Raw genomic sequence first — 26,958 nt, 5'->3', positions numbered from 1 at the left:
TTTATTAAAATTAATAGATTTGTTAAATCTATGGAAATAAAATAAAATAAGAACACGCACTATAAGCTGTAAATAAATATAAAATATATTTTATATTTTAAATTACTTAGGGGCTGATTGTTTACCTCTTAACGAGACTTTTAATGGTTCAGACCTCTTACTGGTTGAGCACTTAATGGTTCAGACTGTTTGTTTCACGAGCAGATGTCTGAATGGTTCAGCCATTTGCCTCTGAATGGTTAAGATGTATACAGAGTCTGAATGGTTAAGACCTCTAATCTGAATTGGTCAGACATTTGCCTCTGAATGGTTAAGCATTATACATGCTCTTAATGATTCAGACCTCTTACTGGTTCAGCACTTAATGGTTCAGACCTCTTACTAGTTCACTAGTTCAGCACTTAACCGTTCAGATGTTGCCAAACAGCCCCTTAATAGTTTTAAACTTTAAATTAAACTTTAAAGCATTAACATCAAGTCAATTTATGTTGGCTAGACTAGAACGTGTGTAAATTAACATGACATCATCCTCAAATTACACTAGCTTTTTTTCTCTTTCCTAAAAATGGGGTCTCTTCTCTAGATTCAAGGCAACTACATGACTTTTCTGTCTATTTTCGAAACGTTGAATTTGAGGTAGTTGGAACATGAATATTTTTTTCGTGACTTATCCTCTTTACAATCATGTGAAATGCAACGAAAACAAAAACGAGTTAGTTAAAAAAAGGGGGGGAATGATGTACATATAGATACATCCCTAAAGCAGAATTTCACATTAATCATAATAGTTGAGTGTGTACATGACTACATGGGTTGTATATTTATAAACTTTTGGGGTGCGAAAATCAGTTCATTGTCGGTACCAAATAATGTATTAAGAACGGATTGAGGACTACTTTTTAGTTTAGAATTTTTGAAAAGCGAATTCAATCTCATGTCTGTCTATCCCTATGTACAATTACATTACATAGTTGTCGTAGTTACCTAGCTAAAATTGATTGTGCGTTTAAAGGGTCTTATTTGTGTCGGGTTGAAGGGCTTCAAACTTGTGGGTTGAAGAACAAGACCCGTACTTTTATCCGTGTAAAAAGCATCAACCATAACCCACATACACTTAAAATTAGTAACCCGAACACAACCATTTAACCAATTTATCTTAACGTGTTGACAGGTTGGCTATAGTAAACAAGTTGTAAACCCGTTAATCAATTTGGTATTTTGTAAAAAAAAGAGTTAAATCGATCATAAACAGGTTCGCCTATAATTAATTGGTTGACCTATTTTATTAAACAAGCTAGCATGTCCGTGTCGTGCTTCATTAATTAAACAGATCAACCCAAACACAATACATTTAGTTCCATATATTAAACAAGCTAGCATGTCCGTGTCGTGTTTCATTAATTAAACAGATCAACCCAAACACAATACATTTAATTCCATATATTATACACGATAACTCAAAACCTGATTAACGTTATATCATGTTCAAACATAATTTAAGAAGTGGCACTCTAAGTTTATTGAACCTAATACTAATTTGATTTTTTTTTAAATAATAATAAACATTACAGAAGGACACATTTTTTTAGCTCAAAAAGGTTCGTGAATTCTCAGAGACGGTTGTGCTGTGTGACACACAACCCTTAAATTTTAATGAAAGAAACCACAAGAAAACGAAATTATACCGAACAAAGTTCGTAAATCAATAAAGACAAAAAAAAAAAAGAAAAGAAAAAAAAAAAAGAACCGCAAGAACATCAAGATAATATTACATATTCACCTTTTCCATTTCATTTATATTTTTCTCTTTGTTTCCCGCAAAATTTGCCCTAATTTTCTCTCTCTAATCTCTCTCTCTCTGTGTGTGAAGATCGGAGAATTTTCCGGCAAGACTTCACGTTTTCGTCGTGAATCAATACAGGTTCCGTTTGTTTTCTTTACCTAATCCATCATAATTTCATATTATAGTATAATCTAGATGCAATCAGCTCATCAACATAATATGCTTCATGCTTGTTTGTTAATTGTTGTGTACTTGCTCGATTTGTACGTAAGCCGTAAGCGAATCTGTATATGATGTTAATTTCGTTGTTTGATTGTTCTGTTTGTTGATTGCTAGGGTTTCTATGTTAGTTTGACTTTTGGAATTGGATCTAGATTGATCCTTGTAGTTGATGTTATGTTGTTATTGTTAATTGTTTTCACTTTTCAGTTATATGTGAAGTTTTGGATTCGGTTTAGTTAGTTAGAATGTTAGATCAATTTGAAAGTTAGTGGCATCTTTTGTTTTTGTTTTGATCATGTAGTGGATTGTGTCGGTGAGGTTTGAGATAGGTGAGCTTCGCGTTGTTAACTCGATGTGTATTTGTAGTATTATGCAAATATCATTACTGGAAGACTGGTAGTTTTCGTCGAGATTTGACCTACTTAATCAAATGCTACAATTCCTATTTTGCCTGATGGACTCTGTGTTTCATTTTCGTAAAGTATAATTCGTTAAAATGATCTTTATCTTCGTGCTTCTTATTAATAGACGAGGATGACGTGAGAAGATCATAGTTGTCAATAGCGAGCGTAGCGATTGCTATCGCGCGCTACGTAGCGTATAGGTCTAGGCTCGCTGTTAGGGTTGTAGCGATAGATAGCGATAATAGCGACAGTTTGTTTCTTCATATAATAGAAATTAAATACAGCTATAAAATAGCTGGATTTTAAGTATTTTTTAAATATACATGTATAATAGCATATATACCAGGGCGTTTTGATATAATATACATATATTTTTTAAACTTTTTTTTCAGTGTATCGCTAATTATAAAATAGCCGCCCGTTATTTATCGCTATTCGCTATGTAGAATATAGGTACCTTATCGCTATTTGTCGCTATTCGCCATTAACAATTATGGAGAAGATTAGGTGAATTGTGTAGCAGTGTAGGTTTGTGCACCGAAGAGAATTAGATGTTAGGTGGCCATAAACATCTCGACCATATAGAGGACCATGGCTAAATGGGATATGTTCATATGCAATATCTTTCATAAGTAAAAAGTTTAATGTAATAAGTGTGTAAGACTATGCAGTTAATATCGGTGAGATATCGGTGATATATCGGTCATTCGGTCCCTTAATAAAATATCGGTGTCAAATATCGGTCAAAATATCGGTACCGATATTATCGGCGATATTGACCGATATTTGACCGATATAACCAATATATAACCGATATATCACCGATATTTGACCGATATAACCGATATAACACTGATATATCACTGATATATCACCGATATTTGACCGATATATCACCGATATTTGACCGATATAACCGATATATCACTGAATTATTGGTGTTAAATTGCTATATAAATAAATTCTGCATTATATTAAAATTACCGATATCCCACCGATATCTCACCGAGATAACCTATATTTCAAATATCGGTCCTTTACCGATATCCGATATTTTACCGCATTAACTGCATAGGTATAAGACCAATAACTCAACTGCTGAGACGCTGGTCCACATTGGGCTCGATTTGAGTTAGTATAGCTTTTAGTCATGCAGTAAAGAGTATCCGAAGCTAATCAGTTAGAATATCACGATGCTTACTAGAAGTATGTTCTTTTCAGCTACTTTCATTGGTTATCATCGGGGTTTGTTCATAAGTGGTATGATAGTTATAGATGCATAGATGTTTTGTTTGCTTTCCAAAGCATGTTTTGGGAAACATGCTTATAGTGAGATCTGATGTATCAGTTACTAATATCAAATCGTCTGATGCAGGTCACATATACTGAGATCTGATCTCGGGAGCTACTCTGAAGGGTCCCTTATGGGAGGTGTACAAACTAACTTATAGTTTGTGGGCTTCTCCATAATTTTTTCATAGTGACCAGTTCAGCGGGCAAAAGGGGGATCATGTATATTTTTATCTCATGAAATCCTCGAACTGTTGTTGTCCCGATGAAGTTTTCCTTGTATCCCATGGGTGTGGGCTATTTAGCCGTTTCAGCAGTCTGTACCGTATTGAGCTTTATCGGCCTCCGATACTGGTCAGAGCTTTCGTATGTGAAACTAAAGTCTGATGGTTTGATGGGTGAAGATCTTCTTCACCCTGGGGTTGCCAATCGCGTACTGGATTTATTGTTGGGTTCTTATACCACTTTTGCATTGGTGGTCAATTTTGTTCTCAACGTTTTTATGCTGGTCATCTTGTCTCTTAAGGTATTCAGGTTTTTTGTGTCTTATATATGCATTAATACAAGTAGATACGTGCATGCATTTATTTCTTCATAGCCATTGAATTTAAGTAGTGTCTAGAGAAGTCATGGAGTGAGCAATAACCGAACCGTTAACCGAAACCGAACCGAAAACCGATTAACCAAAAACTATTTCTTCATAGCCATTGAATTTAAGTAGTGTCTAGAGAAGTCATGGAGTGAGCAATAACCGGACCATTAACCGAAACCGAACTGAAAACCGATTAACCAAAAACTGAATTAACCGAAAATTGGTTATTGTCTTTTTTGTACCCTTGGTTAACTGAAATTAAACCGAACCATTTGTATTGTCATATATTTCTAGCTTTTATACCTCCCTTTCATGTATTTCATTTATTTATACATCTTTTTCATGTATTTATATACCTCCATTACATGTATTTCTAAGCAAAATTTTTAGCCCAAGTTTGGTTTTGGTTTTGGTTATTAACCGAACCGAAAACCGACAAACTAACCGAATAATTGTTCTCTTCGTTACATATTGTATACTGGTCTTTCTTTGATTAAACATTCTTCCTGCAGACACTATTTTTTGTTGAGCTGCAAGCGGCTGAATCTCGGAAATTGGTGGAGCGGTTAGTTAATTATGTTATCTACAAGGTACGCTGTATGCAGTAGCTTCTTATCAATTAGATTGTGGTTTTGATATTTATCTTCATATATATATATGATGTGTTTACGTAGCTTGCTATGATCATTTCGACTATTTGGCCAACTATGTTATCCAGAACTTATGTTAACTTAATATACTAATTAATCTCGAATTGCTGATTTACTAATACTATTGATGATGTCATCACAGGGAACATTTCTTCCGTTGGTAATCCCACCAACAATAGTTCAAGCAGGACTGTGGTCAACATGGCTGACTGTTTTATGCTCTTTAAAGGTATTATTATTATTAATATTAATATTATTATTATTATTATTATTATTATTATTATTGTTATTATCATTTAATAAAACGCCGTTTTAGAGTTATTTGTGGGGATGTGAATACTTGGAAATCTTTATGGTTTCTATTTTTATTTTATTTTTATTTTTATTTTTATTTTTATTTTTATTTTTATTTTTATTTTTATTTTTACTTATACAGATGTTTCAAGCAATAGCCAGGGATCGCCTTGAACGTTTGAACGCCTCTCCTTCTGCAACTCCTTGGACTTATTTTCGTGTATATTCCGCTTTGTTGCTGGTTGTCACTGTCGACGCAGTCTGGTATTTACTAAAAAGTTTTCTATCTCATGAATCTCAAAAAGTATATGGATGGTCCCTGTGGTTTACCAAAATTTTGGATTTGGTCCCCAGCTTTCTAAAAGTAAATCTAAAGGTTTTAGCAGGTCTAAGTTAGGGACTAAATGCATTACAAAGTGCAAACCACATGGACCATCCATGTACTTTTGAAAAAAGCTAGGGACTAAATGCGTTTCAAAGTACAAACCACAGGGACCGTTTCGTGTACTTTGGGAAAGCTAGGGACCAAATCCAAAATTTTGGTAAACCATAGGGACCATCCGTGTACTTTCCTCTTAAATTATATTGAATGACTTTGCTCAATTTGAACTATAACTTTGCATGTTAGAAACTTCGCTTAGAGTTCACGATCATAGTCATATTCTGCCCAAAGTACATGGATGGTCCTTGCGGTTTACCAAAATTTTGGCTTTGGTCCCTAGCTTTTTAAAAGTACATGTATGGTCCTTGTGGTTTGCACTTTGTAACACATTTAGTTAGTCCCCACCCAACAAATCTAAAGGTTTTAGTCTTTTAGTAGGTCCAAGGTAAGGACTAAATGCGTTACGAAGTGCAAACCACATGGACCATCCATTTACTTTTGGAAAAAGCTTGGGGCTAAATGCGTTACAAAGTGCAAACCACCAGGACCATTCGTGTACTTTTGAAAAGCTAAGGACCAAATCCAAAATTTGGTAAACCAGAGGGACCATCCGTGTACTTTCCTCTAAATTATAGTGAATGACTTGTCCTCAATGTGAAGATTCTGGTTTAACTAATATATCTACATGATTTGTTACAAAATGTATTTCCATCGAGACCGCTTCACCGCCTGAAATGATGTTAACGTAAGAATCAAAAGTGGTGATTCTTTTGATTCTGTTATTACGGAAACTAAAACATCTATTTTAAAGTCTGCATTTCTAGTTGGAAGCTCACGTGTTATACTTGGTTAAATCGAATTACAAACTTCAAAATATTTTTGACATGTTGTCTGAAGAAGTAAATAGTTGAGACCTTTATTCGTGTTTGACTGTTTGGACAATAACTATGAGTATCTGAATAATGTGATTTTGCTGCTTTACAATATTTGCTTTCACGATCTTCTTGAAGGGCTTATGTCACATCAACTCTGTTTTAGGTAGCATTTTCATGCTTATTTGTCTCCTATATTCTTACTTCAATTTGCAGGATACGGACGTGCCTACTCATATACCAAAGAATACCATCATCTATGTTTTTGTTATTATTCTTTGAACCACTTAGCGTAGCTTTCGAAACACTTCAGGTACATTGATCTATATTATCTTCTTTTTTATGTTAATTTTCATAACATGAATGATAATTATTTTGGGTCTACATCTTGGTTTAGGCCATTTTGGTTCATGGCTTTCAACTGCTTGATATATGGCTACATCACTCAGCAGGCAGCACCGCAAATTCCAAAATATCAAAGCTTTTGGATACGTCAACAGCAGGCAAGACGTTAATTTTTCTTTCTATTATCTGATGTTTCAACTAAAAACTAGGGGTGCAAACGAGCCGAGCTAAGCTCGAGCTCGATTAACTTATGAAAGCTCGGCGCGATTCGAGCTTTGTTTTCAAAGCTCGAGCTTTGCCCGTTGGTATTTTCTCAAGCTCGAGCTCGACTTGTTTATTACCTGGTAATTAATATATTAAACAAAAACAATATAAATAATGGACTCTGTTAGACTCGCGAGCTTGATAATTGAAGCTTGGGCTCGTTTACTAAACAAGCTTAGTTTTAGGTTCGGGCTTGGCTCGTAAACAAGTTTAAATGAGCTTGGCCTCGGCTCGTTTACTAGACAACTTCAGATAAGGGGTAATGTTATTATATATTATAAAAACTAATATTACTTTAAGTCTTTAAGGCTCGATAAGGCTCGATGAGCGCGGCAAGCTTCACATGCCAGGCTCTAGCTCAGGCTCGATAAATAAATGAGCTTTATTTTAGGCTCAGGCTCCGCTTGGGATTGATAAGGCTCGGCTCGTTTCGAGCTTTTTCTCGAGCCGATCTCGAGCAGCTCGCGAGCCACTCGGCTTGTTTACACCCCTAGTTTCAAGTTTGTATGACTTAGATTCCTTAAATTCCATGTCTGACCTTCGTATTCTGTACATGATGCTTATGTTCAGGTTCATTGTGGGAATGGAAGAGTGTTATTTTAAGGAATCTTGGCTTTTTTCTTGATATTATGACTTTGTTAATGGCTTTTGGTCATTATGTGTATATTTGGCGGCTTCATGGCATGACATTCCATCTTGTAGATGCAGTTCTTTTCTTAAATATACGTGTAAGTTCTTTAATACCCACCCGAAAAACAAAAAATACGTCATGCTATTTTTGCTTATTAATTTTATGTGATAGACAGGCCTTGTTAAGTGCAATCGCAAAGCGTATAAGAGGGTTTGTAAAGTTAAGGATAGCTTTGAGAACTCTTCACGGGGCTCTCCCCGATGCAACATCCGAAGAGATACAATCTTATGATGATGAATGTGCAATTTGCCGGGTAATCATTTTAACTTTAGTTTTGTTGTCCTTAGGCATGTAAACAAACCGAACGACCTCTAACATAGGCATGTATGTGTTCGCTCATTTGAATTTAACCGAACACGAACATGAACATATAATCGAACAATTTTTTTTGTCCGTGTTCGTTCATTAAGGAAATGAGCATGTTCGTGTTCGTTCATGTTTGCTCGTTTAAAAACTAAATGAACAGTTTACAAACGTAAACGGACACAAACGGACATAAACAACAAACTTAAATGAACATAATTGAATAAACATAAACATAAACGTCAATGAACATAACACAAATGACCCCAATTGAACAAACATAAACAAATATAATTTAACATTAATGAACACAAACGAGCAAGTCTAATACATTATAATTCATCCGAAAACACATCTAAATTAGGGTTCATACATACTAACAATAATTAGTTTTTATATGTAAATAATAAATAAATAAGTGATCAATTACGATAAGTTCAATGGGAAAACCCATTTTTGCTACTTAAAGTCCAATTACTAATTAGTTATATTTATATAAGTAGTTGGAAAGCCCCTCTTATGTTTATATTTATATAAAAATAAAAAAATAACTATCTATGTATTTATTAGAATTTTAAACGAACAAAGGTAAATAAAAGAACATAAATGAACGTTCATGAACATTAATGAACGAACACAACGTGTGTTCATGTTCGTTCCTTTAATTAAATGAAGAATTTTTTTTTTTTTGTTCATGTTCGTTCGTTTATTAAATAACAAACATAAATGGACTTCCCGCCGAACAAGTTCATTAAGAGTTGATGAACATTCGGTTCGGTTCGTTTACAGGCCTAGTTGTCCTATTTAAAGCTGCTCTATCTGATGACTCTTGTCATGACACCTTGGTTATCTTCAGGAACCAATGGCCAAGGCTAAGAAGCTCTCGTGCAATCATCTTTTCCATCTTTCGTGTCTGAGATCTTGGTAGTAATTTCATATATATATATATATATATAGATAGAGAGAGAGAGAGAGAAAGTATATCGTACATTACGGCTTAACGTACTTCACGTACAACAACGTGCGTGATTTGTTCCAAAACATGCGTGATTAATGTTTTCATTATGCGTGATTATTGTGTTTTAACATGCGTGATTTTGGATTTTTGAGTTATAACGTGCGTGATTTTAAAATGAACGTGCGTAATTACCTGTCGTACGTGATGTACGTTAAGCCGTAATGTACGTTAACCTTCCTCTCTCTCTCTATATATATATATATCTTAATTAAAGTTGCTGTGTCGTTATGTGATGATTAATATGTTGAGTTGGCATGCTGATACGCGATACCAGGTTAGACCAAGGTTTAAGTGACAACTATTCCTGCCCCACGTGTCGAAAACCGCTCTTTGTGGGCACACCCGAAGGAAATTCTGTGCCTCATTCTGGCGATGTTTCAAGTGACGAACAACTTGCCCGCCAGTTAAGCTCTACACTTGATCTACAAAATACTCCTACTGGTGTAATCCCAAATCAAATTCAGACCCCTTTTGAACGTGACGATTGGAGGTTTGCTCCTAAATTAATCGAAAACATTTTCTGTGAAAAAAATAAGAGTAAAATGCCATTTTTGCCCCTGAGGTTTGGCTAGTTTTGCGACTTTCGTCCAAAGGTTTGTTTTTCCGCATCTGGATCCAAAAGGTTTGAAATCTAGCTATTTTCATCCAGCTCATTAACTCCATCCATTTTTCTCAGTTAAGTCAGGGGTATTTCCGTCTTTTTTCTTAACTTAAAGGGCAATACGGTCTTTTTTCTGGGGTATTTGGTCCTTTTACATAAAATGAAAAAAGACCAAATACCTCTCGACTTAACGGAGAAAAATGGATGGAGTTAACGAGCCGGATGAAAAAGACAAGATTTCAAACCTTTTGGATCTAGATGTGGAAAAACAAACCTTTGGACGAAAGTTGCAAAACTGGCCAAACCTCAGGGACGAAAATGACATTTTACTCCAAAAAAAAAACATCTATATCTAAAAGATATGTTTCTTCATTTTCACTGCATATGTCATACAGGGGGTCAGGATCAGAATCGGGTTGGCTGGGGTTTGATGGGTCGGATCCATCTACAAGACCCGCGGGTCTGGGAAGAGTTCAGATGATGATGAGGCAACTTGCAGCTGTTGGTGAAACTTATGCCCAAACTGCCCTTGAAGATTCTTCATGGAATCTGTGGCCTATAAGTCCATCTCAGGCTAGCACATCTACTTCAAGTTCAAACAACCCTTCTACCAGTGGTATAAGACATCGAGGGCATGCTGGTGGTTCACTCGCTACGACTACCCCGCGTGTTTCAGATGATGACTTGTCACATTTACTTGCAATGGCGGAAACAGTTCGTGAAGTGCTTCCACATGTACCAGATGAGTTAATATTGCGGGTATCATTTTTTTTCTTACAGAAGTCAATATTTTTAATCTGCTGTGTGGTTGGTATAGGTGGTTAGGTATTAGGGGAGATGGTAATTTCAAACCATTTGCTTATAATCTGATCGATTCCAATCGCTAACCGGTCAAACTGACAGATTAAATAAATTGAAAAAACGCAAACTGTAAAAAGAAACGGTCAAATGGTTTGAATGCTGCCCAACGTGTATCAGATATCGGTCAAGGACCGATATTTGAGATATAGGTTATCTCGGTGAGATATATCAGTAATTTTAATATCATGCAGAATCTATATATATAGCAATTTAACACTTGAAATTTAGTGATATATCGGTCAAATATCGGACATGATCGCTGATACTGTCGGTACCGATATTCTGACCGATATTTAACGGGACTGATAACCGATATATCATCGATATTAACTGCATAGTTGTTAATGCATAAAACACTGAGTGAATTTCAAGGATTGTACTTTATCTTTATATCCATTTTCAGGCGCTGTCCTTTATGTTCAATATTTACGAGTTTTGTCCTTTACGTTTTCATATCATACACGTTTTGTCCTTTAGGCCTAACCCAGTTAGTTTTTTCAGTTAAATTTGGTCATGTGCTTTACACATGAGGGCATTTTTGTCAATTCAAAGGTTGCAGAAGCTTTGAGCTGTAAATCTGTTGTTGAACTTACCTTTGAATTGACCAAAATGCCCTCATGTGTAAAGCATATGACCAAATTTAACTGAAAAACTAACTGGGTTAGGCCTAAAGGACAAAACGTGTATGATATGAAAACGTAAAGGACAAAACTCGTCAATTTTAAACATAAAGGACAGTGTCTGAAAATGGGTATAAAGATAAAGGACAATCCTTGAAATTCACGCCTATTTTTATTATAAATAAGTTAGATTAGGGTCAAATTGTCTAGAAAAAGGTAATCATCTTTCTTGACAAATGGTGAAACGGGTTGAAAGTTGGTTGTCCTTAGGAACAGACGCCTTCGACGCGTACTAATCAAAAGAAAGTATTGAAATAATATAACTTTTATAATCATACGTGCCGCACTAGTTATTTATAAAATAAATTGTAGGTGGTTGGGTGTTTTAATTGGTTAACTTTGACTATAGTTAACTCCCTTAATCTTGAGTTTAGGATTATGAATGATCCAGTTTATGCAAGCTTGGGTATTTATAAAGTGAAAATAGTGGTGAAAACTGAATTGGTTTGAATTGTGCAGGATTTGCAGCGAACAAATTCAGTATCTGTTAGTGTGAATAATCTTCTTCAAATGTAACTTCCAGTGTGGCCATGTGTAAGATTTATTCTAATGTATATAGAAAGGGTCTACACAAAATAAAGTTGTTCAACTATATAGCCCTTTGATGTTGTCTCGTCGGTGGTTTAGACTATAAATAAAATCAATTTTATCTAATTCACAGCTCTTATTTGTTTCGGTAAATCATTAAAGTGGGGATGTAATTTACATAACGATATATACTAATATATCTTTCTCCTAGAGTGGTACATTTATATATTCATTAGTGGGAAAAAAACGAAAAGGGGGGGGGGGGGGGGGGGGGTTCTAGTTTTTAGGAAATTTGGGGAAAGTTGAGACAACATTGTGCATTTGGGGAAAAGTGAAGAAAAAACTGATGCTGCGTTGATACGTCACACGGGAAACTCTGGGGAGTTTAGGACGTGTGGACGACTCCCTCCTCCCTTAATGTACGTGGTTCATTAGCGATCCACTCATTAACTTGTGGTTCATTAGCAATTTGGGGAAACCTCGTTTAGATTCTTTGTTTTTCTTCGAAAAATTTATGGTAAAAAAGTAACGGAATCGACTTTAGAGAAGTGATTTGATTCTGTGAAGGAATTTAAATATATGAGTCGGGAAAAAATGTATGAGATTAATTTCCGTTGGTGGGTTGTTTCAAAACAAAAAAAAAATGTGTTTAAAATACTACCTTTGATGTTTTCAATTTACTAACTTTTTAGATAATTATAATCGATGGTTCCATGAGTTATCTAAGTTCCAAAAAAAGATGTTTGGTATGCTGGCCTTCAATCTACATGGACAGGGTTGGATGAAGCTGGTCTCAAGTTCGATTCTGTAACAAGCTTTTGTCAACGTGGGGCATTAAGGAGCGTTAACCATTACACAAGTGTATAAAACAATATATAATTTTTTTGGATGTTAGGGTTGTTATTAAACCTCTTCACATCACTACAATGCTCATTACGCATGATCTAATATGATCAATGTTTTAAAAACCGGTTATTAAGTCATACCGGACTGTGTTCTAAAATGGTTTAACCGGTTGAATCGGGTTGTATCGGGAGGTTGAACCGGGTTATTAGTTAACCCTATAAATTTCATAAAATATAAATTCATCTCAAAAAACTATCCAATCTTAACTAGAATTTATGTAATTGATCATAGTTTTATCTAAAAACAACTATTTTTATTGTAAACTATTAAGCATTTTAAGAATATTTTTATTAGTAACAATTTCGACAATGACACAATATTGGAATAGAAGGCAATAGGTTAATTACCAGAAATATGGAAGATCAATATTACCTTAATATTGTATTTTATTAAAATTAAGAAATCAAATCTTAAGATAATGCAAACCGGTTTAATGGTTTGAACCGGTACATAAGACATACCGTATTCAGGTTTTACCGGCCTTTATCGTACCGGACTCGTGTCCGATATCCGGTTTAACCGGTATAACCGGCCGGTTCATACCGGTAGTTAAAACATTGAATATGATTATAAACCAGTTATAGAAGTATAATATAAATATACAGTGTTTATAAACTCAATACGTACTAACTAGAATATTTATAATTTTTTAGTGAACTTGTATTAGCAATATATTTATAAAAAAAGTTTTTAATTTTTATATTGATTTCGAACAATATAAAAGTTAACTTTTTTTCGAGTACAAGTTCTTTTTTTCGAGTACAAGTTCTTTATTTCTTTCTAGAAAGATTAGCTCAAACTAATTAAAAAAATGAATTATAGAGGGAATGTTACTTTCGTTTCGAACAAATATATAATTTTACTTTGGATATGATTATCAAAATCGATACTCTTACTCTTTTTCCATCTCTTTTTTCTTTTACCTGTCCGTATCAATGTTTTAAATACCAGTATGAACCGGCTGGTTATACCGGTTAAACCGGATATCGGACATGAGTCCGGTACGATAAAGGCCGGTAAAACCCGAATACTGTATGTCTTATGTACCGGCAGTAAACCCGGTTCTACCGGTTCAAACCATTGAATCAGTTTGCATTAACTTAAGATTTGATTTTTTAATTTAAAAAAAAATACAATATTAGGGTAATATTGATCTTCCATATTTTCGGTAGTTAATCTAGTGCCTTCTATTTCAATATTTTGTCGTTGTTGAAATTGTTACCTCATACAATGCAATATTGTTTATAACTAATAAAAATATTCTTAAAATGCTTAATAGTTTACAATAAAAATAGTTGTTTTTATATAAAACTATGACCACTTACATAAATCCTAGTTGAGATTGGATTGTTTTTTGAGATGAATTTGTATTTTATTGAATTTATAGGGTTAACCAGTAACCCGGTTCAACCGCCCGATACAACCCGATTCAACTGATTGAACCATTTTAAAGCACAACCCGGTATGACTTAAAAATCAGTTTTTAAAACATTGCTACATATAAATGAATTACAGAATTTTCAATGTCATCTCATGAATTATACATAAATTCACAAAAAATGATTGTAATCACAAGAGTAATCTTTATATTAAAAGATCGTGGGTTTATTTATCCACCAGATTACTAAACAACAAAAATAATTTCCATTTTAGGTTTCGTTTAAGAAAACAACAAAATCACATTCCAAAACCTCATTATAGTAAATATGTATTTCTACAATTAGAAACCAACTCTCAAAAGGAAAGTTAATGCGTCCACATCAAAGCTTCCGTAAGACTAGAAGGTATGGTTTGGATGGGCTTGGAGGGGATGAGCCGCCACATAGGCGCCACGTAGGAGTGGCTTGGAGGGGATGGACCTAGGGGGGTGGGGGATGAACCCCTTTATGTATATATATGTATATATGTATAGGTATATGTGAGAGGAAAAGGAAGAAGGAGGCACGGCGGACCCGGCTGTGGGTCGCCGTTTGTGCCGGAAGCCGGAAGAGGGGGGCGGTGTGGGGGTCCGGCGCCGGGCCAAGCCGGGCCAAGCCGGCCCCCATACCTTCTAGTCTAACCGTCACCGTCGTGCTCCATATCCAGCTGGCGCCGAAACCGACCACACTTTCTCTACTCGTGGCCACGTCAGATCTAACTGTCACACACCTCCTCAACTCTTCAATATCCACGTGGCATTGACACATACTATTTCACGCGTCACTCACACGCGTGCTATACACTCTTACCATATTAGTGACGCACGACCATAACCTCCAACCCCTATATAAACCCCTTTCTTAACCATCTCATTCTCTTTCTCTTCTTCTTCTTCTTCATAACCGTACGTATACGCGTTTTGTATCTATAATAATTCTATATATCAGTTCAGCTCAGTTCAGTTCACCTAGGGTTTCTGTAATCCTCAATTCGATCGAGGTAATGCCGGTTTATTCTCTTCGTATTTTCGCTATTTTCGTTTCCGTTATTGATTTGATCTGATTGTTGATGAATGACGATATTTCTCGTGTGTTTTTTAGGTTATATACGTATATTAGTGTATGTATTGTTACAGTCGGTTTGTAGTTTGTTATTTTCGTTGTTTTGGTTATTGATTTGATTTGATTGTTGATGAATGACGATATTTTTCGTGTGTTTTTTAGGTTATATACGTATATTAGTGTATGTATTGTTACAGTCGGTTTGTAGTTTGTTATTTTCGTTGCGGTTATTGATTTGATTTGATTGTTGATGAATGACGATATTTTTCGTGTGTTTTTTAGGTTAGATACGTATATTAGTGTATGTATTGTTCCAGTCGGTTTGTAGTTTGTTATTTTCGTTGTTTCGGTTATTGATTTGATTTGATTGTTGATGAATGACGATATTTTTCGTGTGTGTTGTTAGGTTATATACGTATATTAGTGTATGTATTGTTGCAGTCGGTTTGTAGTTTGTTAGTTTTCGTTGCGGTTAGTGATTTGATTTGATTGTTGATGAATGATGATATTTTTCGTGTGTTTTTTTAGGTTATATACGTATATTAGTGTGTATATTGTTACGATCGGTTTGTAGTTTGTTATAGTTTGTACTTGAGACACTTGATTCCATTGATTGAGATGTGATAGAGAGCTCTTACATGTTTTAGGTTATGTAGGTGTTTCGTTTCGGTTTCGTGAGTTGAATTGGAGTTTTAGGATCAGTTTTCTTACAGGAAGAAAGTATGTGTGGTAACAATGTTATAAGTTTTAATCTGAATTGCTTTTGCTCGATTTTGATCCGTAAAAGGAGTTAGTTATGTTTGTTTACATGATTTGTTTATTGTTTTTGGTAGGTTTATTTAGGATTGATTGTTTTGCGAACGTATTTAACGTTGTTTTTGTGGAGTTTTACATGAATTTTGAATGTTAGGTCAATGAATTTTGGCTATGAGAGTTTTTAAATGTATTTGTTTGCATATATAATTGAGGCTTTATAAACTTCATGAATCTGCAGTCCCTTTTTATTGCATTGTATAGTATTGCTGAGAACAATAAGTTTTCATGTATCTTGAAAATGCATTCTCTGTTTTCAAACAGAGCGAGTACTGTTTGATTGCTTGATCGCCATTCATTTCTTTCACTTTTTTAGTTTTGAGACACTGTGAGTTATTGTGGTTTAATGCCTGTAGTTTGGACTCATTTATTCACTTGTCTTAATGTGAGTGTGATGTGTGCTGTCTTGGTTCATTCACCTCTATGATTGAACAATATTTTGGCTCATTATGTCACTCACAATAATAAGCAATGTTCACTGGTGTTTTCTTTTATGTAGTCAAACCCTTAGTTTGTAGTTTACTGTATTTCCATTTTAAAGCTAACATGTAACAAACGAAAAAAAGAAACAAAAGAAAATGAGAGTTCATTATCTTGGATAAATTTGGATAAATAAACACACAGGTAGTATTTAGCTATTTGTATTGTTATATATATTGTATTGTATTGTTGTGGCTATGCTTGTTTTTAGTGAGAGTTTGACGTGAATAAGACGCGCATTTGTCTCACTACATTGACTGGTCATGTTCAGACAACTATATGTTTGTTTGGTTGTATCTGATATTCCTACACAGGGGTCTTTTGTTAGCATGATTCATCTTTATTTGTTGGCGTGTATTCTTGTCCTGTTTAATGCTACCCATACACTGGACCATAATGTCTTGTTCCATATGCTATTGTTTTTTCTAACATTCAAGCCCCCACCATGTGCACTAAAACTCGGTCCCTGCTTTCTCTTCCATGTATTTGTTTCCGGCCAGCTTCTACTTTTGGTGATGTTTTAACTTTTACCGAATATATCGACAAACGAGTCAACAGAACTGCTTTAAAATCTTACTTTTATTATATATCTCTCAAGGTATACTAGACATTGTTATTGTTTAAACTATCTACATACCTATGTGAAGTTTCTTTCACCATCATGTTTGTATTCTGTTTCACTTTGTTTTACTATGTGTTAAGGCGCAACAGTCAGTTGGTTAAGACTGTTGTGCAGATTCTGTTTATATCATCTAATTAAACTTTATTAAACAGATGTTTGGAGATTCGATGGATCTTAAGTCTAATTCCCCCATACTCACTGATCCCATACCGATTAGCAAACCGAAATTAGATTTTCACGACTCGTTGCTACCGTATTCATCTTCCGAAGTCTTCTCTCAAGGCCCGTTTCTGACAATTCCATGGAGAAAACCGGGACTACTTGATGACGTTCTTTCTACTAGCTGGTTGGATGCCATGAAATCTTCTTCCCCGAGGAATATAATGAAATATAACGGCAATGAGTTTTCACCGAATGATGCGGATGTTGCTTACCACAATTGGATGGTATTTCTCTTAACATGCTCCTGTTTAGTACTTGACCGAAACCAGATATTAATTTTTTCTGTTATTGTTTTGTTGTGCAGCTTAAGTATCCGTCTGCGCTTACGTCCATTGAACATATTGTGAATAACGCGAAGGGAAAGAGGATTGCATTGTTTCTAGATTATGACGGGACACTGTCCCCGATTGTCGACAATCCGGATCATGCCTTCATGTCTAATGCTGTGAGAATCTTAAATTCTTAGTTATCTTAATTTTGGCTAGAATTATGTTTAATATTCTATTTTGTAAACAGATGCGTGCTGCTGTTAGAAATGTAGCAAAATGCTTTCCGACAGCAATTATTAGCGGCAGAAGCCGTGAAAAGGTACTTAAAAAGTATTTTGTTTTACCAATACTTTACTTAAACTCTCTGGTTGGATACTTATATGTGTCATTTTGCTATCTTTCTTCAGGTACGCAAGTTTGTAGGACTGAAAGAACTATATTATGCTGGTAGTCACGGGATGGACATAATGTGTCCGGTTCAGTCTCCAGCTGATCATACCACTGAGGTACCGAATTATTATTTTTTCGGTAACTATGTGAATCAACATTTTCACATATATTCAGGTCATTTAAATCTTATTATTTTATTTAATATAGGTTAACGAAGGAAATTTGTACCAGCCTGCTAGTGAATTTTTACCAATGATCAACGAGGTTAAATTTCGAACTTGCTTTTAGTTTTGTATCACACACATTATTAGGGCTGCAAGCAAACTGAACCGTTCAACGGGAAGTTTCTTTGTGTTCGTTCGTTTAATTAATGAACGAACACGAAAAAAATTTTGTTTGTTTAGTTAAATTAACGAAAATGAATAGAGGTTGTTTTGTTCATTTATGTTCGTGAACGTTCGGTAACCTGTTCGTTTGTTTACGATAGTTCATTAGTGTTTTCAATTTTTTTTATTTTAATTAAATACTTCAAACTTTCGACAGATAAAATACTTAATAAGTATCTGTGTATTATATATTCTGATCATGACCATTAATTTGTGTCTGTGAACGTTCGTTACTTAAACTTAACAAATGGTCGCGTTCATTTCCTCAACGAATGAACACGAACAGTAAATTTTGTTCGGTGAGCGTTCATGAACACATATATTTCTTAACAAACGAACACAAACGTCTTGTTCGTGTTCATTCGGTTCGTTTGCAGCCCTTGACCGATAGATTTCTGTACTGGGAGATATTTATGGTGTGTGTATGTTTAAAACAGGTTTTTACGTCCCTTGTTGAGACAACCAAAAATATAGAAGGAGCAAAAGTTGAAAACAACAAGTTTTGTGTCTCGGTGCACTACCGGAATGTAGATGAGAAGGTATCGTGTTTTGCTTCTTGACTGTAATATTATTAGTTTAAATATGATTTTTTTTACTAAATATAAGGCTACTCGGTATGGGGGTCGTCCCCATACCGTCCTGGTCCGGCGACGGAGGGAACACCATGCCGCCCCCCGCGTCCCGTCGTCCTCGTCCACTTCTCGCCGTTTGCGACGGTCCAAAAAAGGTGGGGCCCAACCAAAAGTTACCGTCGAAAAAAAAAATTATTTTCCATTTTAAACAAACAAACAAACGGTCATATTTATAAAAATTATATATTTCCATTCCATTTTCACTTTCATTCACAACTTTAACCTCCAAATTTAACTCTATGTTTTTTTTTTTTTTAATTTATGTTTTTTTTATGTTTATGTAATGTGGTTTTAATATTAATGAAAATATTTTGTTAGTATATTTGTTAAATGTTAAAAAAAAGTTGAAGATTAAAAAAAATAAAAAAACATAAAAGTGGTGGAGGACTATGACTAGGACCATCTTACCATGCCCTCTAGTTTTGGAGGATGGACCATCCTTGGGAGGAATATGACGTGGCGCCTACGTGGCGGATCATCCTCCAAGGATGGTCCATCACCATACCCACTAGCCTAATGTTTTCATAATCACAGAGCTGGAAAGCAGTGGCAGATTACGTCCAAGACACCTTGAAACGCTATCCGCGTCTAAGATTGACACATGGGCGAATGGTATGAAGTCTTTATTTCGCATAATAGAAAATAGGAGTAATTTCTTTAATTCTTTTGAACTTGTTTTTTCTTATTTTTTTTAATTTTTTATCTTGTTAATGTGGATACTTAGGTTTTAGAGATCCGCCCTGTGCTAAAGTGGGACAAGGGGAAGGCTGTTGAGTTCTTACTTGAATCACTTGGTTAGTAATATTCCAGTTTTAGTTCTATTTTCTTTAATTATATATTTATATTTGTTTATATAATAACATAATTTCCAAACACAAATGCTGTCTTTGCAGGTTTAAGTAGTTGTGATGATGTGCTCCCTATATATGTAGGAGATGACAGAACCGACGAAGATGCATTCAAGGTAAATCTGTTTATATCATAATCGTCCATTTACTTATTAAGGTTATCAACTTATGAATGGGTCGACACTCGACAAAACTACTAGATTGGTTGAAAGTAGGGCTGCAAACGAACCGAACAAACACAAACAAGATCTTGTTCGTGTTCGTTTGTTAAGGAAATGAACTTGTTCGTGTTCGTTTGTTAAGGAAATGAACTTGTTCGTGTTCGTTTGTGTTTGTTTGTTAATTTTAGGCAACAAACGTTGACGAACACAAATGAACACAAACTAATGTTCATGAACACCAATGGAAACAAACGAACACAAACAATCTTTCATGAACAGAATATATAATACACTAACACTTATTAGATATTTAATTTGTCGGAATTTTGAAGTATTTAAATATATATAAAAACTAAAAACACAAATGAACTATCCAAGACAAACGAACACGTTACCGAACATTCACGAACATAAATGAACGAACACGGCCTTTGTTCATGTTTGTTCATTTAACTAAACGAACGAAATTTCTTGTTCGTGTTCGTTTGTTTAATAAACGAACGAACACAAACGAACTTCCCGCCGCACGGTTCACGAACTGTTCGCCGAACGTTTGGTTCGTTTGCAGCCCTAGTTGAAAGTAGTCAACAATTATTTTTAATCCTAAAGAACGGGTCGACAAAATTACCAGCTAAAAATGAAACGGGCCAGACTGGTTGAAAGTAGCCCAAGTTGAATTTTCAATCTTTAAATCATTGTGTCCGGAAAAACTAAGATTATTTTTGAACTAACATAATTATTGTACCCGTATTTGACACTAATTTACCTGTTTTGACCCGTTACCCGAACCTGTGAACCTGATGCTTAAAACTTAAACACCTAGTGAATACGCTAACGGGTTGAATATTTACATATTAAACAGTTTCTAAGAGAGGGTAATCGTGGTTACGGCATATTGGTGACTCCTGCCCCAAAAGAAAGCAGCGCATATTATTCTCTTAGAGATCCATCAGAGGTTTGTGTTTGTTTCATCACTTTTATTGCTTAAATTGTTATTATAGGGGTGTAAACGAGCCAGGCCGAGCTCGAGCTCGACCAGGCTCGAGCTCGGCTCGTTAGGTTTTTATGAAGCTCGAGCTTGGCTCGGTTCGAGCCTACTTCTTTCAGCTCGAGCTCGGCTCGCGAGTAAAACCCAAAGCTCGAGCTCGGCACGAAGTATTTTGAGAACAACCTTAAATGAGCTAAAAGCTCGGCTCGAGCTCACTTCAACATCGCTTAAACGAGCCAAAGCTCGGCTCATCAATGTTATTATCATTATTAATATATTATTAAAATTTTGTATGGGCTCGTTTAGGCTCGCGAGCCTAAACAAGCTTTATATTTCAGGCTCGAGCTCGGGCTCGATAACAAAACGAGCTCTATTTCAGGCTCGGGCTCGTTAAGGCTCGGCTCGTTCGAGCTTTTAACCGAGCCGATCACGAGTAGCTCTTGAGCCTCTGGGCTTGTTTACACCCCTATTGTTAAAATCAAGTTTTACCGAGCCGATCACGAGTAGCTCTCGAGCCTCTGGGCTTGTTTACACCCCTAATTGTTAAAATCAAGTTTTAAATTGTAATTTGGGGGTTTAAATTTGAAGTTTTGTATATAATTTGGGGGTTTAAACCTTTTTAACAGAATTATCAAATTAATATTTGCCAACTATATAAAATTTGTTTTTATATTACAGGTGATGGAATTTATCAACTTGCTGGTGATCCATAAGAAGTTGGTTCCATGATTTGACTTACGTATAGGAAGATTATATGACGTCATTATAATTTATTTATTTATAAATAATAAAACAACAGGAATTGGAGTTGGAAGAAATGAGCACTTTCCCATAGTCCCTTATCAGCCAACTGTAAATCTTTTTTCTCTTTTTTTTTTGGAATTTTATATTATATATTTGTAAATTTTATCGATCTTCATAGCAATTCCATTATTTTTGTCGAGTATGAACTTCATAATAACTGTTTTTTATCATTAAGTCTACTTATCTCTTAATCTTTTTCTAATTAAACAAAGGACAAATGCATAGAATAGGTTATCATTAATTACAACCAATATCATAAAACAAAAAAAATATGTTTATTAATCAACTTATAATATTAGGGGTAACCTGACATAAAATTCATTGGCTGGGTTCAACTTAAATGGGTTTAGGTTAGTTTTGAGTTAAACCATATAAAATGTATTAGCCCAAATGATATGCATCCCCATGGTTGCATCAAATGTTGGTCAGAATACATATTTATATTATATATATATGTAGAGAGAAAAAGTATATCGTACAACATGTCTTAACGTACATTGCGTACGCGATGGTAAAATTGCACGTTATATTACAAAAAAATTAAAATTGCATGTTTCAAGGAACCTAGAAATCGCATGTGTATAAAGGAAAAATGAAATCGCATGTTCAAAGTTTTTTTTGAAATCGCATGTGATAAAGGAAAAACGAAATCGCATGTTATAAACCAATTCGCATGTTGATAATGCATCGCGTACGCAACGTACGTTAAGGCATTTTGTACATTAACTAGCCTTTATATAATAATTAGAGGCCGGTTAACGTACAAATATAAAGGCCGGTTAACGTACAAAATGCCTTAACGTACGTTGCGTACGAGATTCAGTATCAACATGTGCAATTTGGTTTATAACATGCGATTTTCATTTTTTTTACATGCGATTTCACTTTTTTTACGTTCATGCGATTTTGAGTTTTTTTTGGAACCTGCGATTTCCCTTTTATGTACATGCGATTTCAGTTTTTTTTTCCAAACATGCGATTTTCATTGTTTTTGTAACATAACGTGCGATTTTGTCATTGCGTACGCAACGTCCGTTAAGACATATTGTACGATACACTTTATATATATATATATATATATAGAGAGAGAGAGAGGGGTTGGTTAACATACAATATTCCTTAACGCACGATGTGTACGAGATGAAATTACGCACGTTATAAAACTCAAAAACCCTAATCACGCATGTTGAAAACCATAATCACGCATGTACAAAATCATAAATCACGCATGGGGTTAAAAACCTAATCACGCATGTTATATTTTCACAGCATACGTTAAGCAAAATTGTACAATACACTTTCACTATATATATATATATGTGTGTGTGTGTGTGTGTGTGTGTGTTTATCTATTAAATTATCTTCATTTTATGTAATGTAGGGTCATTCAAGTTGAAGAGAGACTCATGTTTGAAGTTTATATATATTTTGTGGCAGTAGACTTGTTTGAAGCTTCTTCATTTTATCTATGTGTTCATTTTATCTATGTGTTCTGAAATTTTAAGTATGTGTTTGTGTTGTAAAACTATTTGTTTGTTTTATTTTGCTTTGAAACTTTCTTTTATTAATATGCTGTGTGGTTTGATTATTCGGTTTAAATTAGCTGTCGAGACTTGCTATTCAGAACACAAACATGAGTATAAATCAGGAAAAAACGTACTTAGGTTGAATTTGATTGAAATTGGTTTGTTTGGTTTTGAACCTAAACCAAACAGAATTGAATTCGGTTGAATTTGGTTTGGTTTGGTTTGGGGTACAAATTTTGAAAACTGAACCAGGGCCGGCCTTGAGAATTCGTGTACCCTGTTCGAGCTCGAAAAAATGTGCCCTTAGACCTTAACGAAATTGGGTATTGAGTTCACTAAAGGTCTAAACCTAATGTCAAAGGGGTTAATAACTAATCTAAATCATAAGAATAGTTTTGTAAGGAGGCCTATATTTGTGTTTGTATGAGTGTACCCTATTAAAACAATATTTTACATATACATATCGGGTTTTTTTCATAAAAAATGTGTCCCTCGAAATATCGGGCCCTGGCCGGTGGTTCTCCCCGCCCACCCTTAGGGCCGGCCATGAACCGAACCGAGTAAGCCAATTAAACCGTAAACTAAACCGGTGAACACCCCTACATTGATTGTTTAGAATTCAAGTGCGTTACAAAGGATATTTGCAAGCTGCCATCATCTCTCTACTGCTCTTTTCAAAGGATCGATGTTGATGGCTAACTCATGAATCAGTAGCTGCTGAGCTAGAGGCTGTTGTTGTTTCTGCTGTGATCGAAAGTCGTGATGTTCCTGGCCGAGAAACACCTCTTCATGTTGCTCTTCGTATCAAATATGTTTACAGTATTGTCAATGTTTTTGATCTGGTGACTTATCTCTAGCTAGGTATGTAGCTATTTTTTGTTTCTTTCTGTACTATGTTTGCTTATTGTAAATTTCACTCCGAATTTAACTCCGATTACACCTCTTGTACACCATATTGCACCAACTGTTACAAACTTAGAATACCTATTGGCACACCCAAATGCTTATATGCACACCAAAAAGTGTTTTTTTTGTCCTATATGCACACTCTGCAGTGTCGAGTTGTGGCCAAAGCGCGGCGTTTTGGTCCGGTCAGTCAGACAAAAGACTGACGGGTGTCTGACGGGTCTGTTGACCAGATCAAAACGCCGAGCTTTGGCCGCGTTTTGGTCCTGTCAACCAGACAAAAAACTGACCGGGTGTCTGGTTGACAGGACCAAAACGCGGCCAAAGCTCGGGGTTTTGGTTCGGTCAACAGACCCGTCAAACACCCGTCAGTCTTTATCTGGTTGACCGGACCAAAACGCCACGCTATGGCCACAGCTCAACACTGCAGGGTGTGCATATAGGACCAAAAAACCCTTTTTGGACTGACTATCTACACACCCAAGTGTGCAAATAGTCTCCCCTTTTTATTTTTATTTTTGACGTCCTTTATCTGATTGTTAGGGTTGCGAGTTTTGTTCCATTTGCTAGAATGGTATCACGTCATTCAGATTATGGGAAAATTCAGCATTTGCTACACGTGCTTTATCTGATTTTTAGGGTTGCGAGTTTTGTAGCTAGGTTCGAGCCTACTTATTTGAGCTCGAGCTTGACTCCCGAGTTAACCCAAAGCTTGAGCTCGTGTTATAAAACATGGAATTAAACTCAGATCTCTAAGAAATTGCACAATAAATCGAACAGACCTGATTACAAAAGAAACATTCACAACTAATCTTTCAACTACTCCTAAAAGATTATCAATATGATAATCTTCTCACGACTAACGGATGTTAACACTAATCACAGATTCTAGACGAATCTGTGTTTACACACTGCTAAAAACCCTAAGAGAGAGAATATGAACCTTTAGTGAATTAATCAGAAAATCTTGAAGACTCTCTTTTATCTCAAGCAATTTCCGACATCAAAAACCAGCCTACTTAGCCTTCTACAAAGCCCAAATAACTCCCACGAGATGTCCAATAAGCCGCTCCCACGAGATGTCCAATAAGCCCAATTCATAACAAAAAACAAACCATTAGATATGTCTAAACAACTAAAAAAAATAATAATAAATTATAACATGTATGTGTAACTAATACACACACATGAAACTTAATATAAGTCATTGAAATGCAGCGAATGTGATAATTTTAACAGCTCGGCTCGACTCAGCTCGAGAACAACATCAAACAAGCTAAAAGCTCGGCTCGAGCTCGCTTCAATATCGCTTAAACGAACCAAAGTTCGACTCGCCAATGTTATCATCATTATTATTATATTATCGAGCCTAAACGAGCTTTGTATTTTAGGCTCGAGCTCGGGCTCGATAACTAAACGAGCTCTATTACAGGCTCGAGCTCGGGTTCATTAAAGCTCGGCTCATTCGATCTTTTAACCGAGTCAATAACAAGTAGCTCTCGAGCCTCTAGACTTGTTTACACCCTAGGTTGAACCACTTTTTTCTTGACCAGGTCAACTTTGGGTTTTGAGTCAGTACTGCTTCTGTTTTAAATTTTTTTTTTCTAAATTGATTGATTAATATTTACTGGGTAAGTTTGGGAATCTGGGTTAGGCCACGTTTGATCAGAAATAATAAAGTGACTGATTATTTTGAGCATCAGTTTTTAGTTATTTGTTTTTTTTCCCTTATAAGGTTCTTGAAGTCTGGAACTATGTTCAACGTCTAGGATTGAACTACATTTGGTCAAGGAACAATTTATTCAACCCTAATATATTTTTAACTCACTTAGGGGCTGTTTGGTAGCCTCTGAATGGTCATTAAGAGGCTACCTTTTAATGAAACCATTAAGAATTTTACCAATGAGAAGGTAGAAGAATGTGACATGTGATGATTTACCATTTAGAGGTTACCTCTTAACCATTCAGACTTGATGTTACCTCTTATTCATTCAGAGGTTTTAAACCATTAAGAGGTAGCATCTGATTGGTCATTAAGAGGCTACCAAACAGCCCCTTAGTTACACAACAATCGCCGTTCATAAACCTTCATTCATGATTTAGTGCAAACCTGTAACTCGTTTAAAATTAGAAAAACACCTAGAAAACCACACCATTTCTCCCCCACGTACGTTGTGGCCAGCCCCAAGTCACCTGCCCAGCGCTCCCACCTGCGCCACAGTGTGGCGGTGTTGCTGGGCGTTGTTTGCTGATCTGGCACCGGAAAAGCCCTACGACGCGGTGGTAACACATGTTCACATTTTGTCATAAACTGCTTACATACATCACTAAAACCCGGGTACGGGTATACAAAAAACTCGGGTTCGGGTAAAGTTAGGTTCGGGTTTAGAATACCCAGTTTTTTAATACCCAAGTCTGGGTTTTCTTTCGGGTTCAGTTCCGGATTCGAGTTTTTTGGATACCTCTAATCAAGTCCCTCTCTTTTCCACCTGTACACGTACCGGGCCCACATAAGAATATTATCCATGGTTAGTGGTCCTCACGAACCCATTGGGCCCATTTCTTAGTTGTCACATTTTGTCACAAACTGCTTACATCACTTTCCCACATGTTAATTGACTCGACACTGGTCCACCCAAATCGTCCTGTAATGTCTTCTCCTCTTCTCTGTGGTTCTAGATTTGAGATCGTGTTCCATTTATTTATCTATCTCCAAAAAATTGAAATTATTGTTGGTTGATACAT

The 26,958-nt window shown here is 35.5% G+C and overlaps 2 protein-coding genes across 3 annotated transcripts; both read left to right on the top strand.

Annotated features, from left to right (window-relative positions):
• Positions 1-1,750: 1,750 nt before the first annotated feature.
• LOC110869196 (E3 ubiquitin protein ligase RIN2) lies at positions 1,751-11,906 on the top strand. Of its 2 annotated transcripts, none has more exons than XM_022118493.2 (13): positions 1,751-1,921; positions 3,785-4,225; positions 4,804-4,881; positions 5,084-5,170; positions 5,378-5,499; positions 6,706-6,802; positions 6,887-6,992; positions 7,669-7,826; positions 7,905-8,042; positions 8,949-9,016; positions 9,385-9,600; positions 10,107-10,470; positions 11,712-11,906. In XM_022118493.2, the coding sequence occupies exons 2-13, from the start codon at positions 3,965-3,967 to the stop codon at positions 11,766-11,768; spliced, it is 1,752 nt and encodes a 583-aa protein (XP_021974185.1). In that variant the 5' UTR covers positions 1,751-1,921; positions 3,785-3,964; the 3' UTR covers positions 11,769-11,906. The 2 variants fall into 2 exon arrangements, with proteins under 2 accessions (XP_021974185.1, XP_021974184.1); XM_022118492.2 differs by lacking the exon at positions 1,751-1,921 and adding an exon at positions 2,027-2,046.
• Positions 11,907-14,962: 3,056 nt separating this feature from the next.
• Positions 14,963-21,920, top strand: LOC110869195 (trehalose-phosphate phosphatase A). Its single transcript, XM_022118490.2, has 12 exons — positions 14,963-15,104; positions 17,234-17,527; positions 17,608-17,748; positions 17,820-17,891; positions 17,980-18,078; positions 18,170-18,226; positions 18,786-18,887; positions 19,515-19,592; positions 19,705-19,774; positions 19,874-19,944; positions 20,852-20,944; positions 21,656-21,920. Exons 2-12 carry the CDS (start codon positions 17,234-17,236, stop codon positions 21,704-21,706), a joined length of 1,128 nt encoding a protein of 375 aa, XP_021974182.1. The 5' UTR covers positions 14,963-15,104; the 3' UTR covers positions 21,707-21,920.
• The last annotated feature ends 5,038 nt before the right edge of the window (positions 21,921-26,958 follow it).

This window comes from Helianthus annuus, chromosome 7, assembly GCF_002127325.2.
Source record: "Helianthus annuus cultivar XRQ/B chromosome 7, HanXRQr2.0-SUNRISE, whole genome shotgun sequence".
In the NCBI taxonomy this organism is placed as follows: Eukaryota; Viridiplantae; Streptophyta; class Magnoliopsida; order Asterales; family Asteraceae; genus Helianthus; species Helianthus annuus.
The sequence above is the reverse complement of the archived record's forward strand: the minus strand, read 5'-3'. Positions and strand labels throughout refer to the sequence as shown.

Excerpts from the sequence above, each read along its gene's own strand:
- LOC110869196 (XM_022118493.2), top strand. The coding sequence starts at position 3,965 with ATGAAGTTTTCCTTGTATCCCATGGGTGTGGGCTATTTAGCCGTTTCA. Across the intron at positions 5,171-5,377 it reads CTGTTTTATGCTCTTTAAAG|ATGTTTCAAGCAATAGCCAG; the intron begins GTATTATTATTA and ends TTACTTATACAG. Across the intron at positions 5,500-6,705 it reads GTCACTGTCGACGCAGTCTG|GATACGGACGTGCCTACTCA; the intron begins GTATTTACTAAA and ends TTCAATTTGCAG.
- LOC110869195 (XM_022118490.2), top strand. The coding sequence starts at position 17,234 with ATGTTTGGAGATTCGATGGATCTTAAGTCTAATTCCCCCATACTCACT. Across the intron at positions 17,892-17,979 it reads GCGGCAGAAGCCGTGAAAAG|GTACGCAAGTTTGTAGGACT; the intron begins GTACTTAAAAAG and ends ATCTTTCTTCAG. Across the intron at positions 20,945-21,655 it reads CTCTTAGAGATCCATCAGAG|GTGATGGAATTTATCAACTT; the intron begins GTTTGTGTTTGT and ends TTTATATTACAG.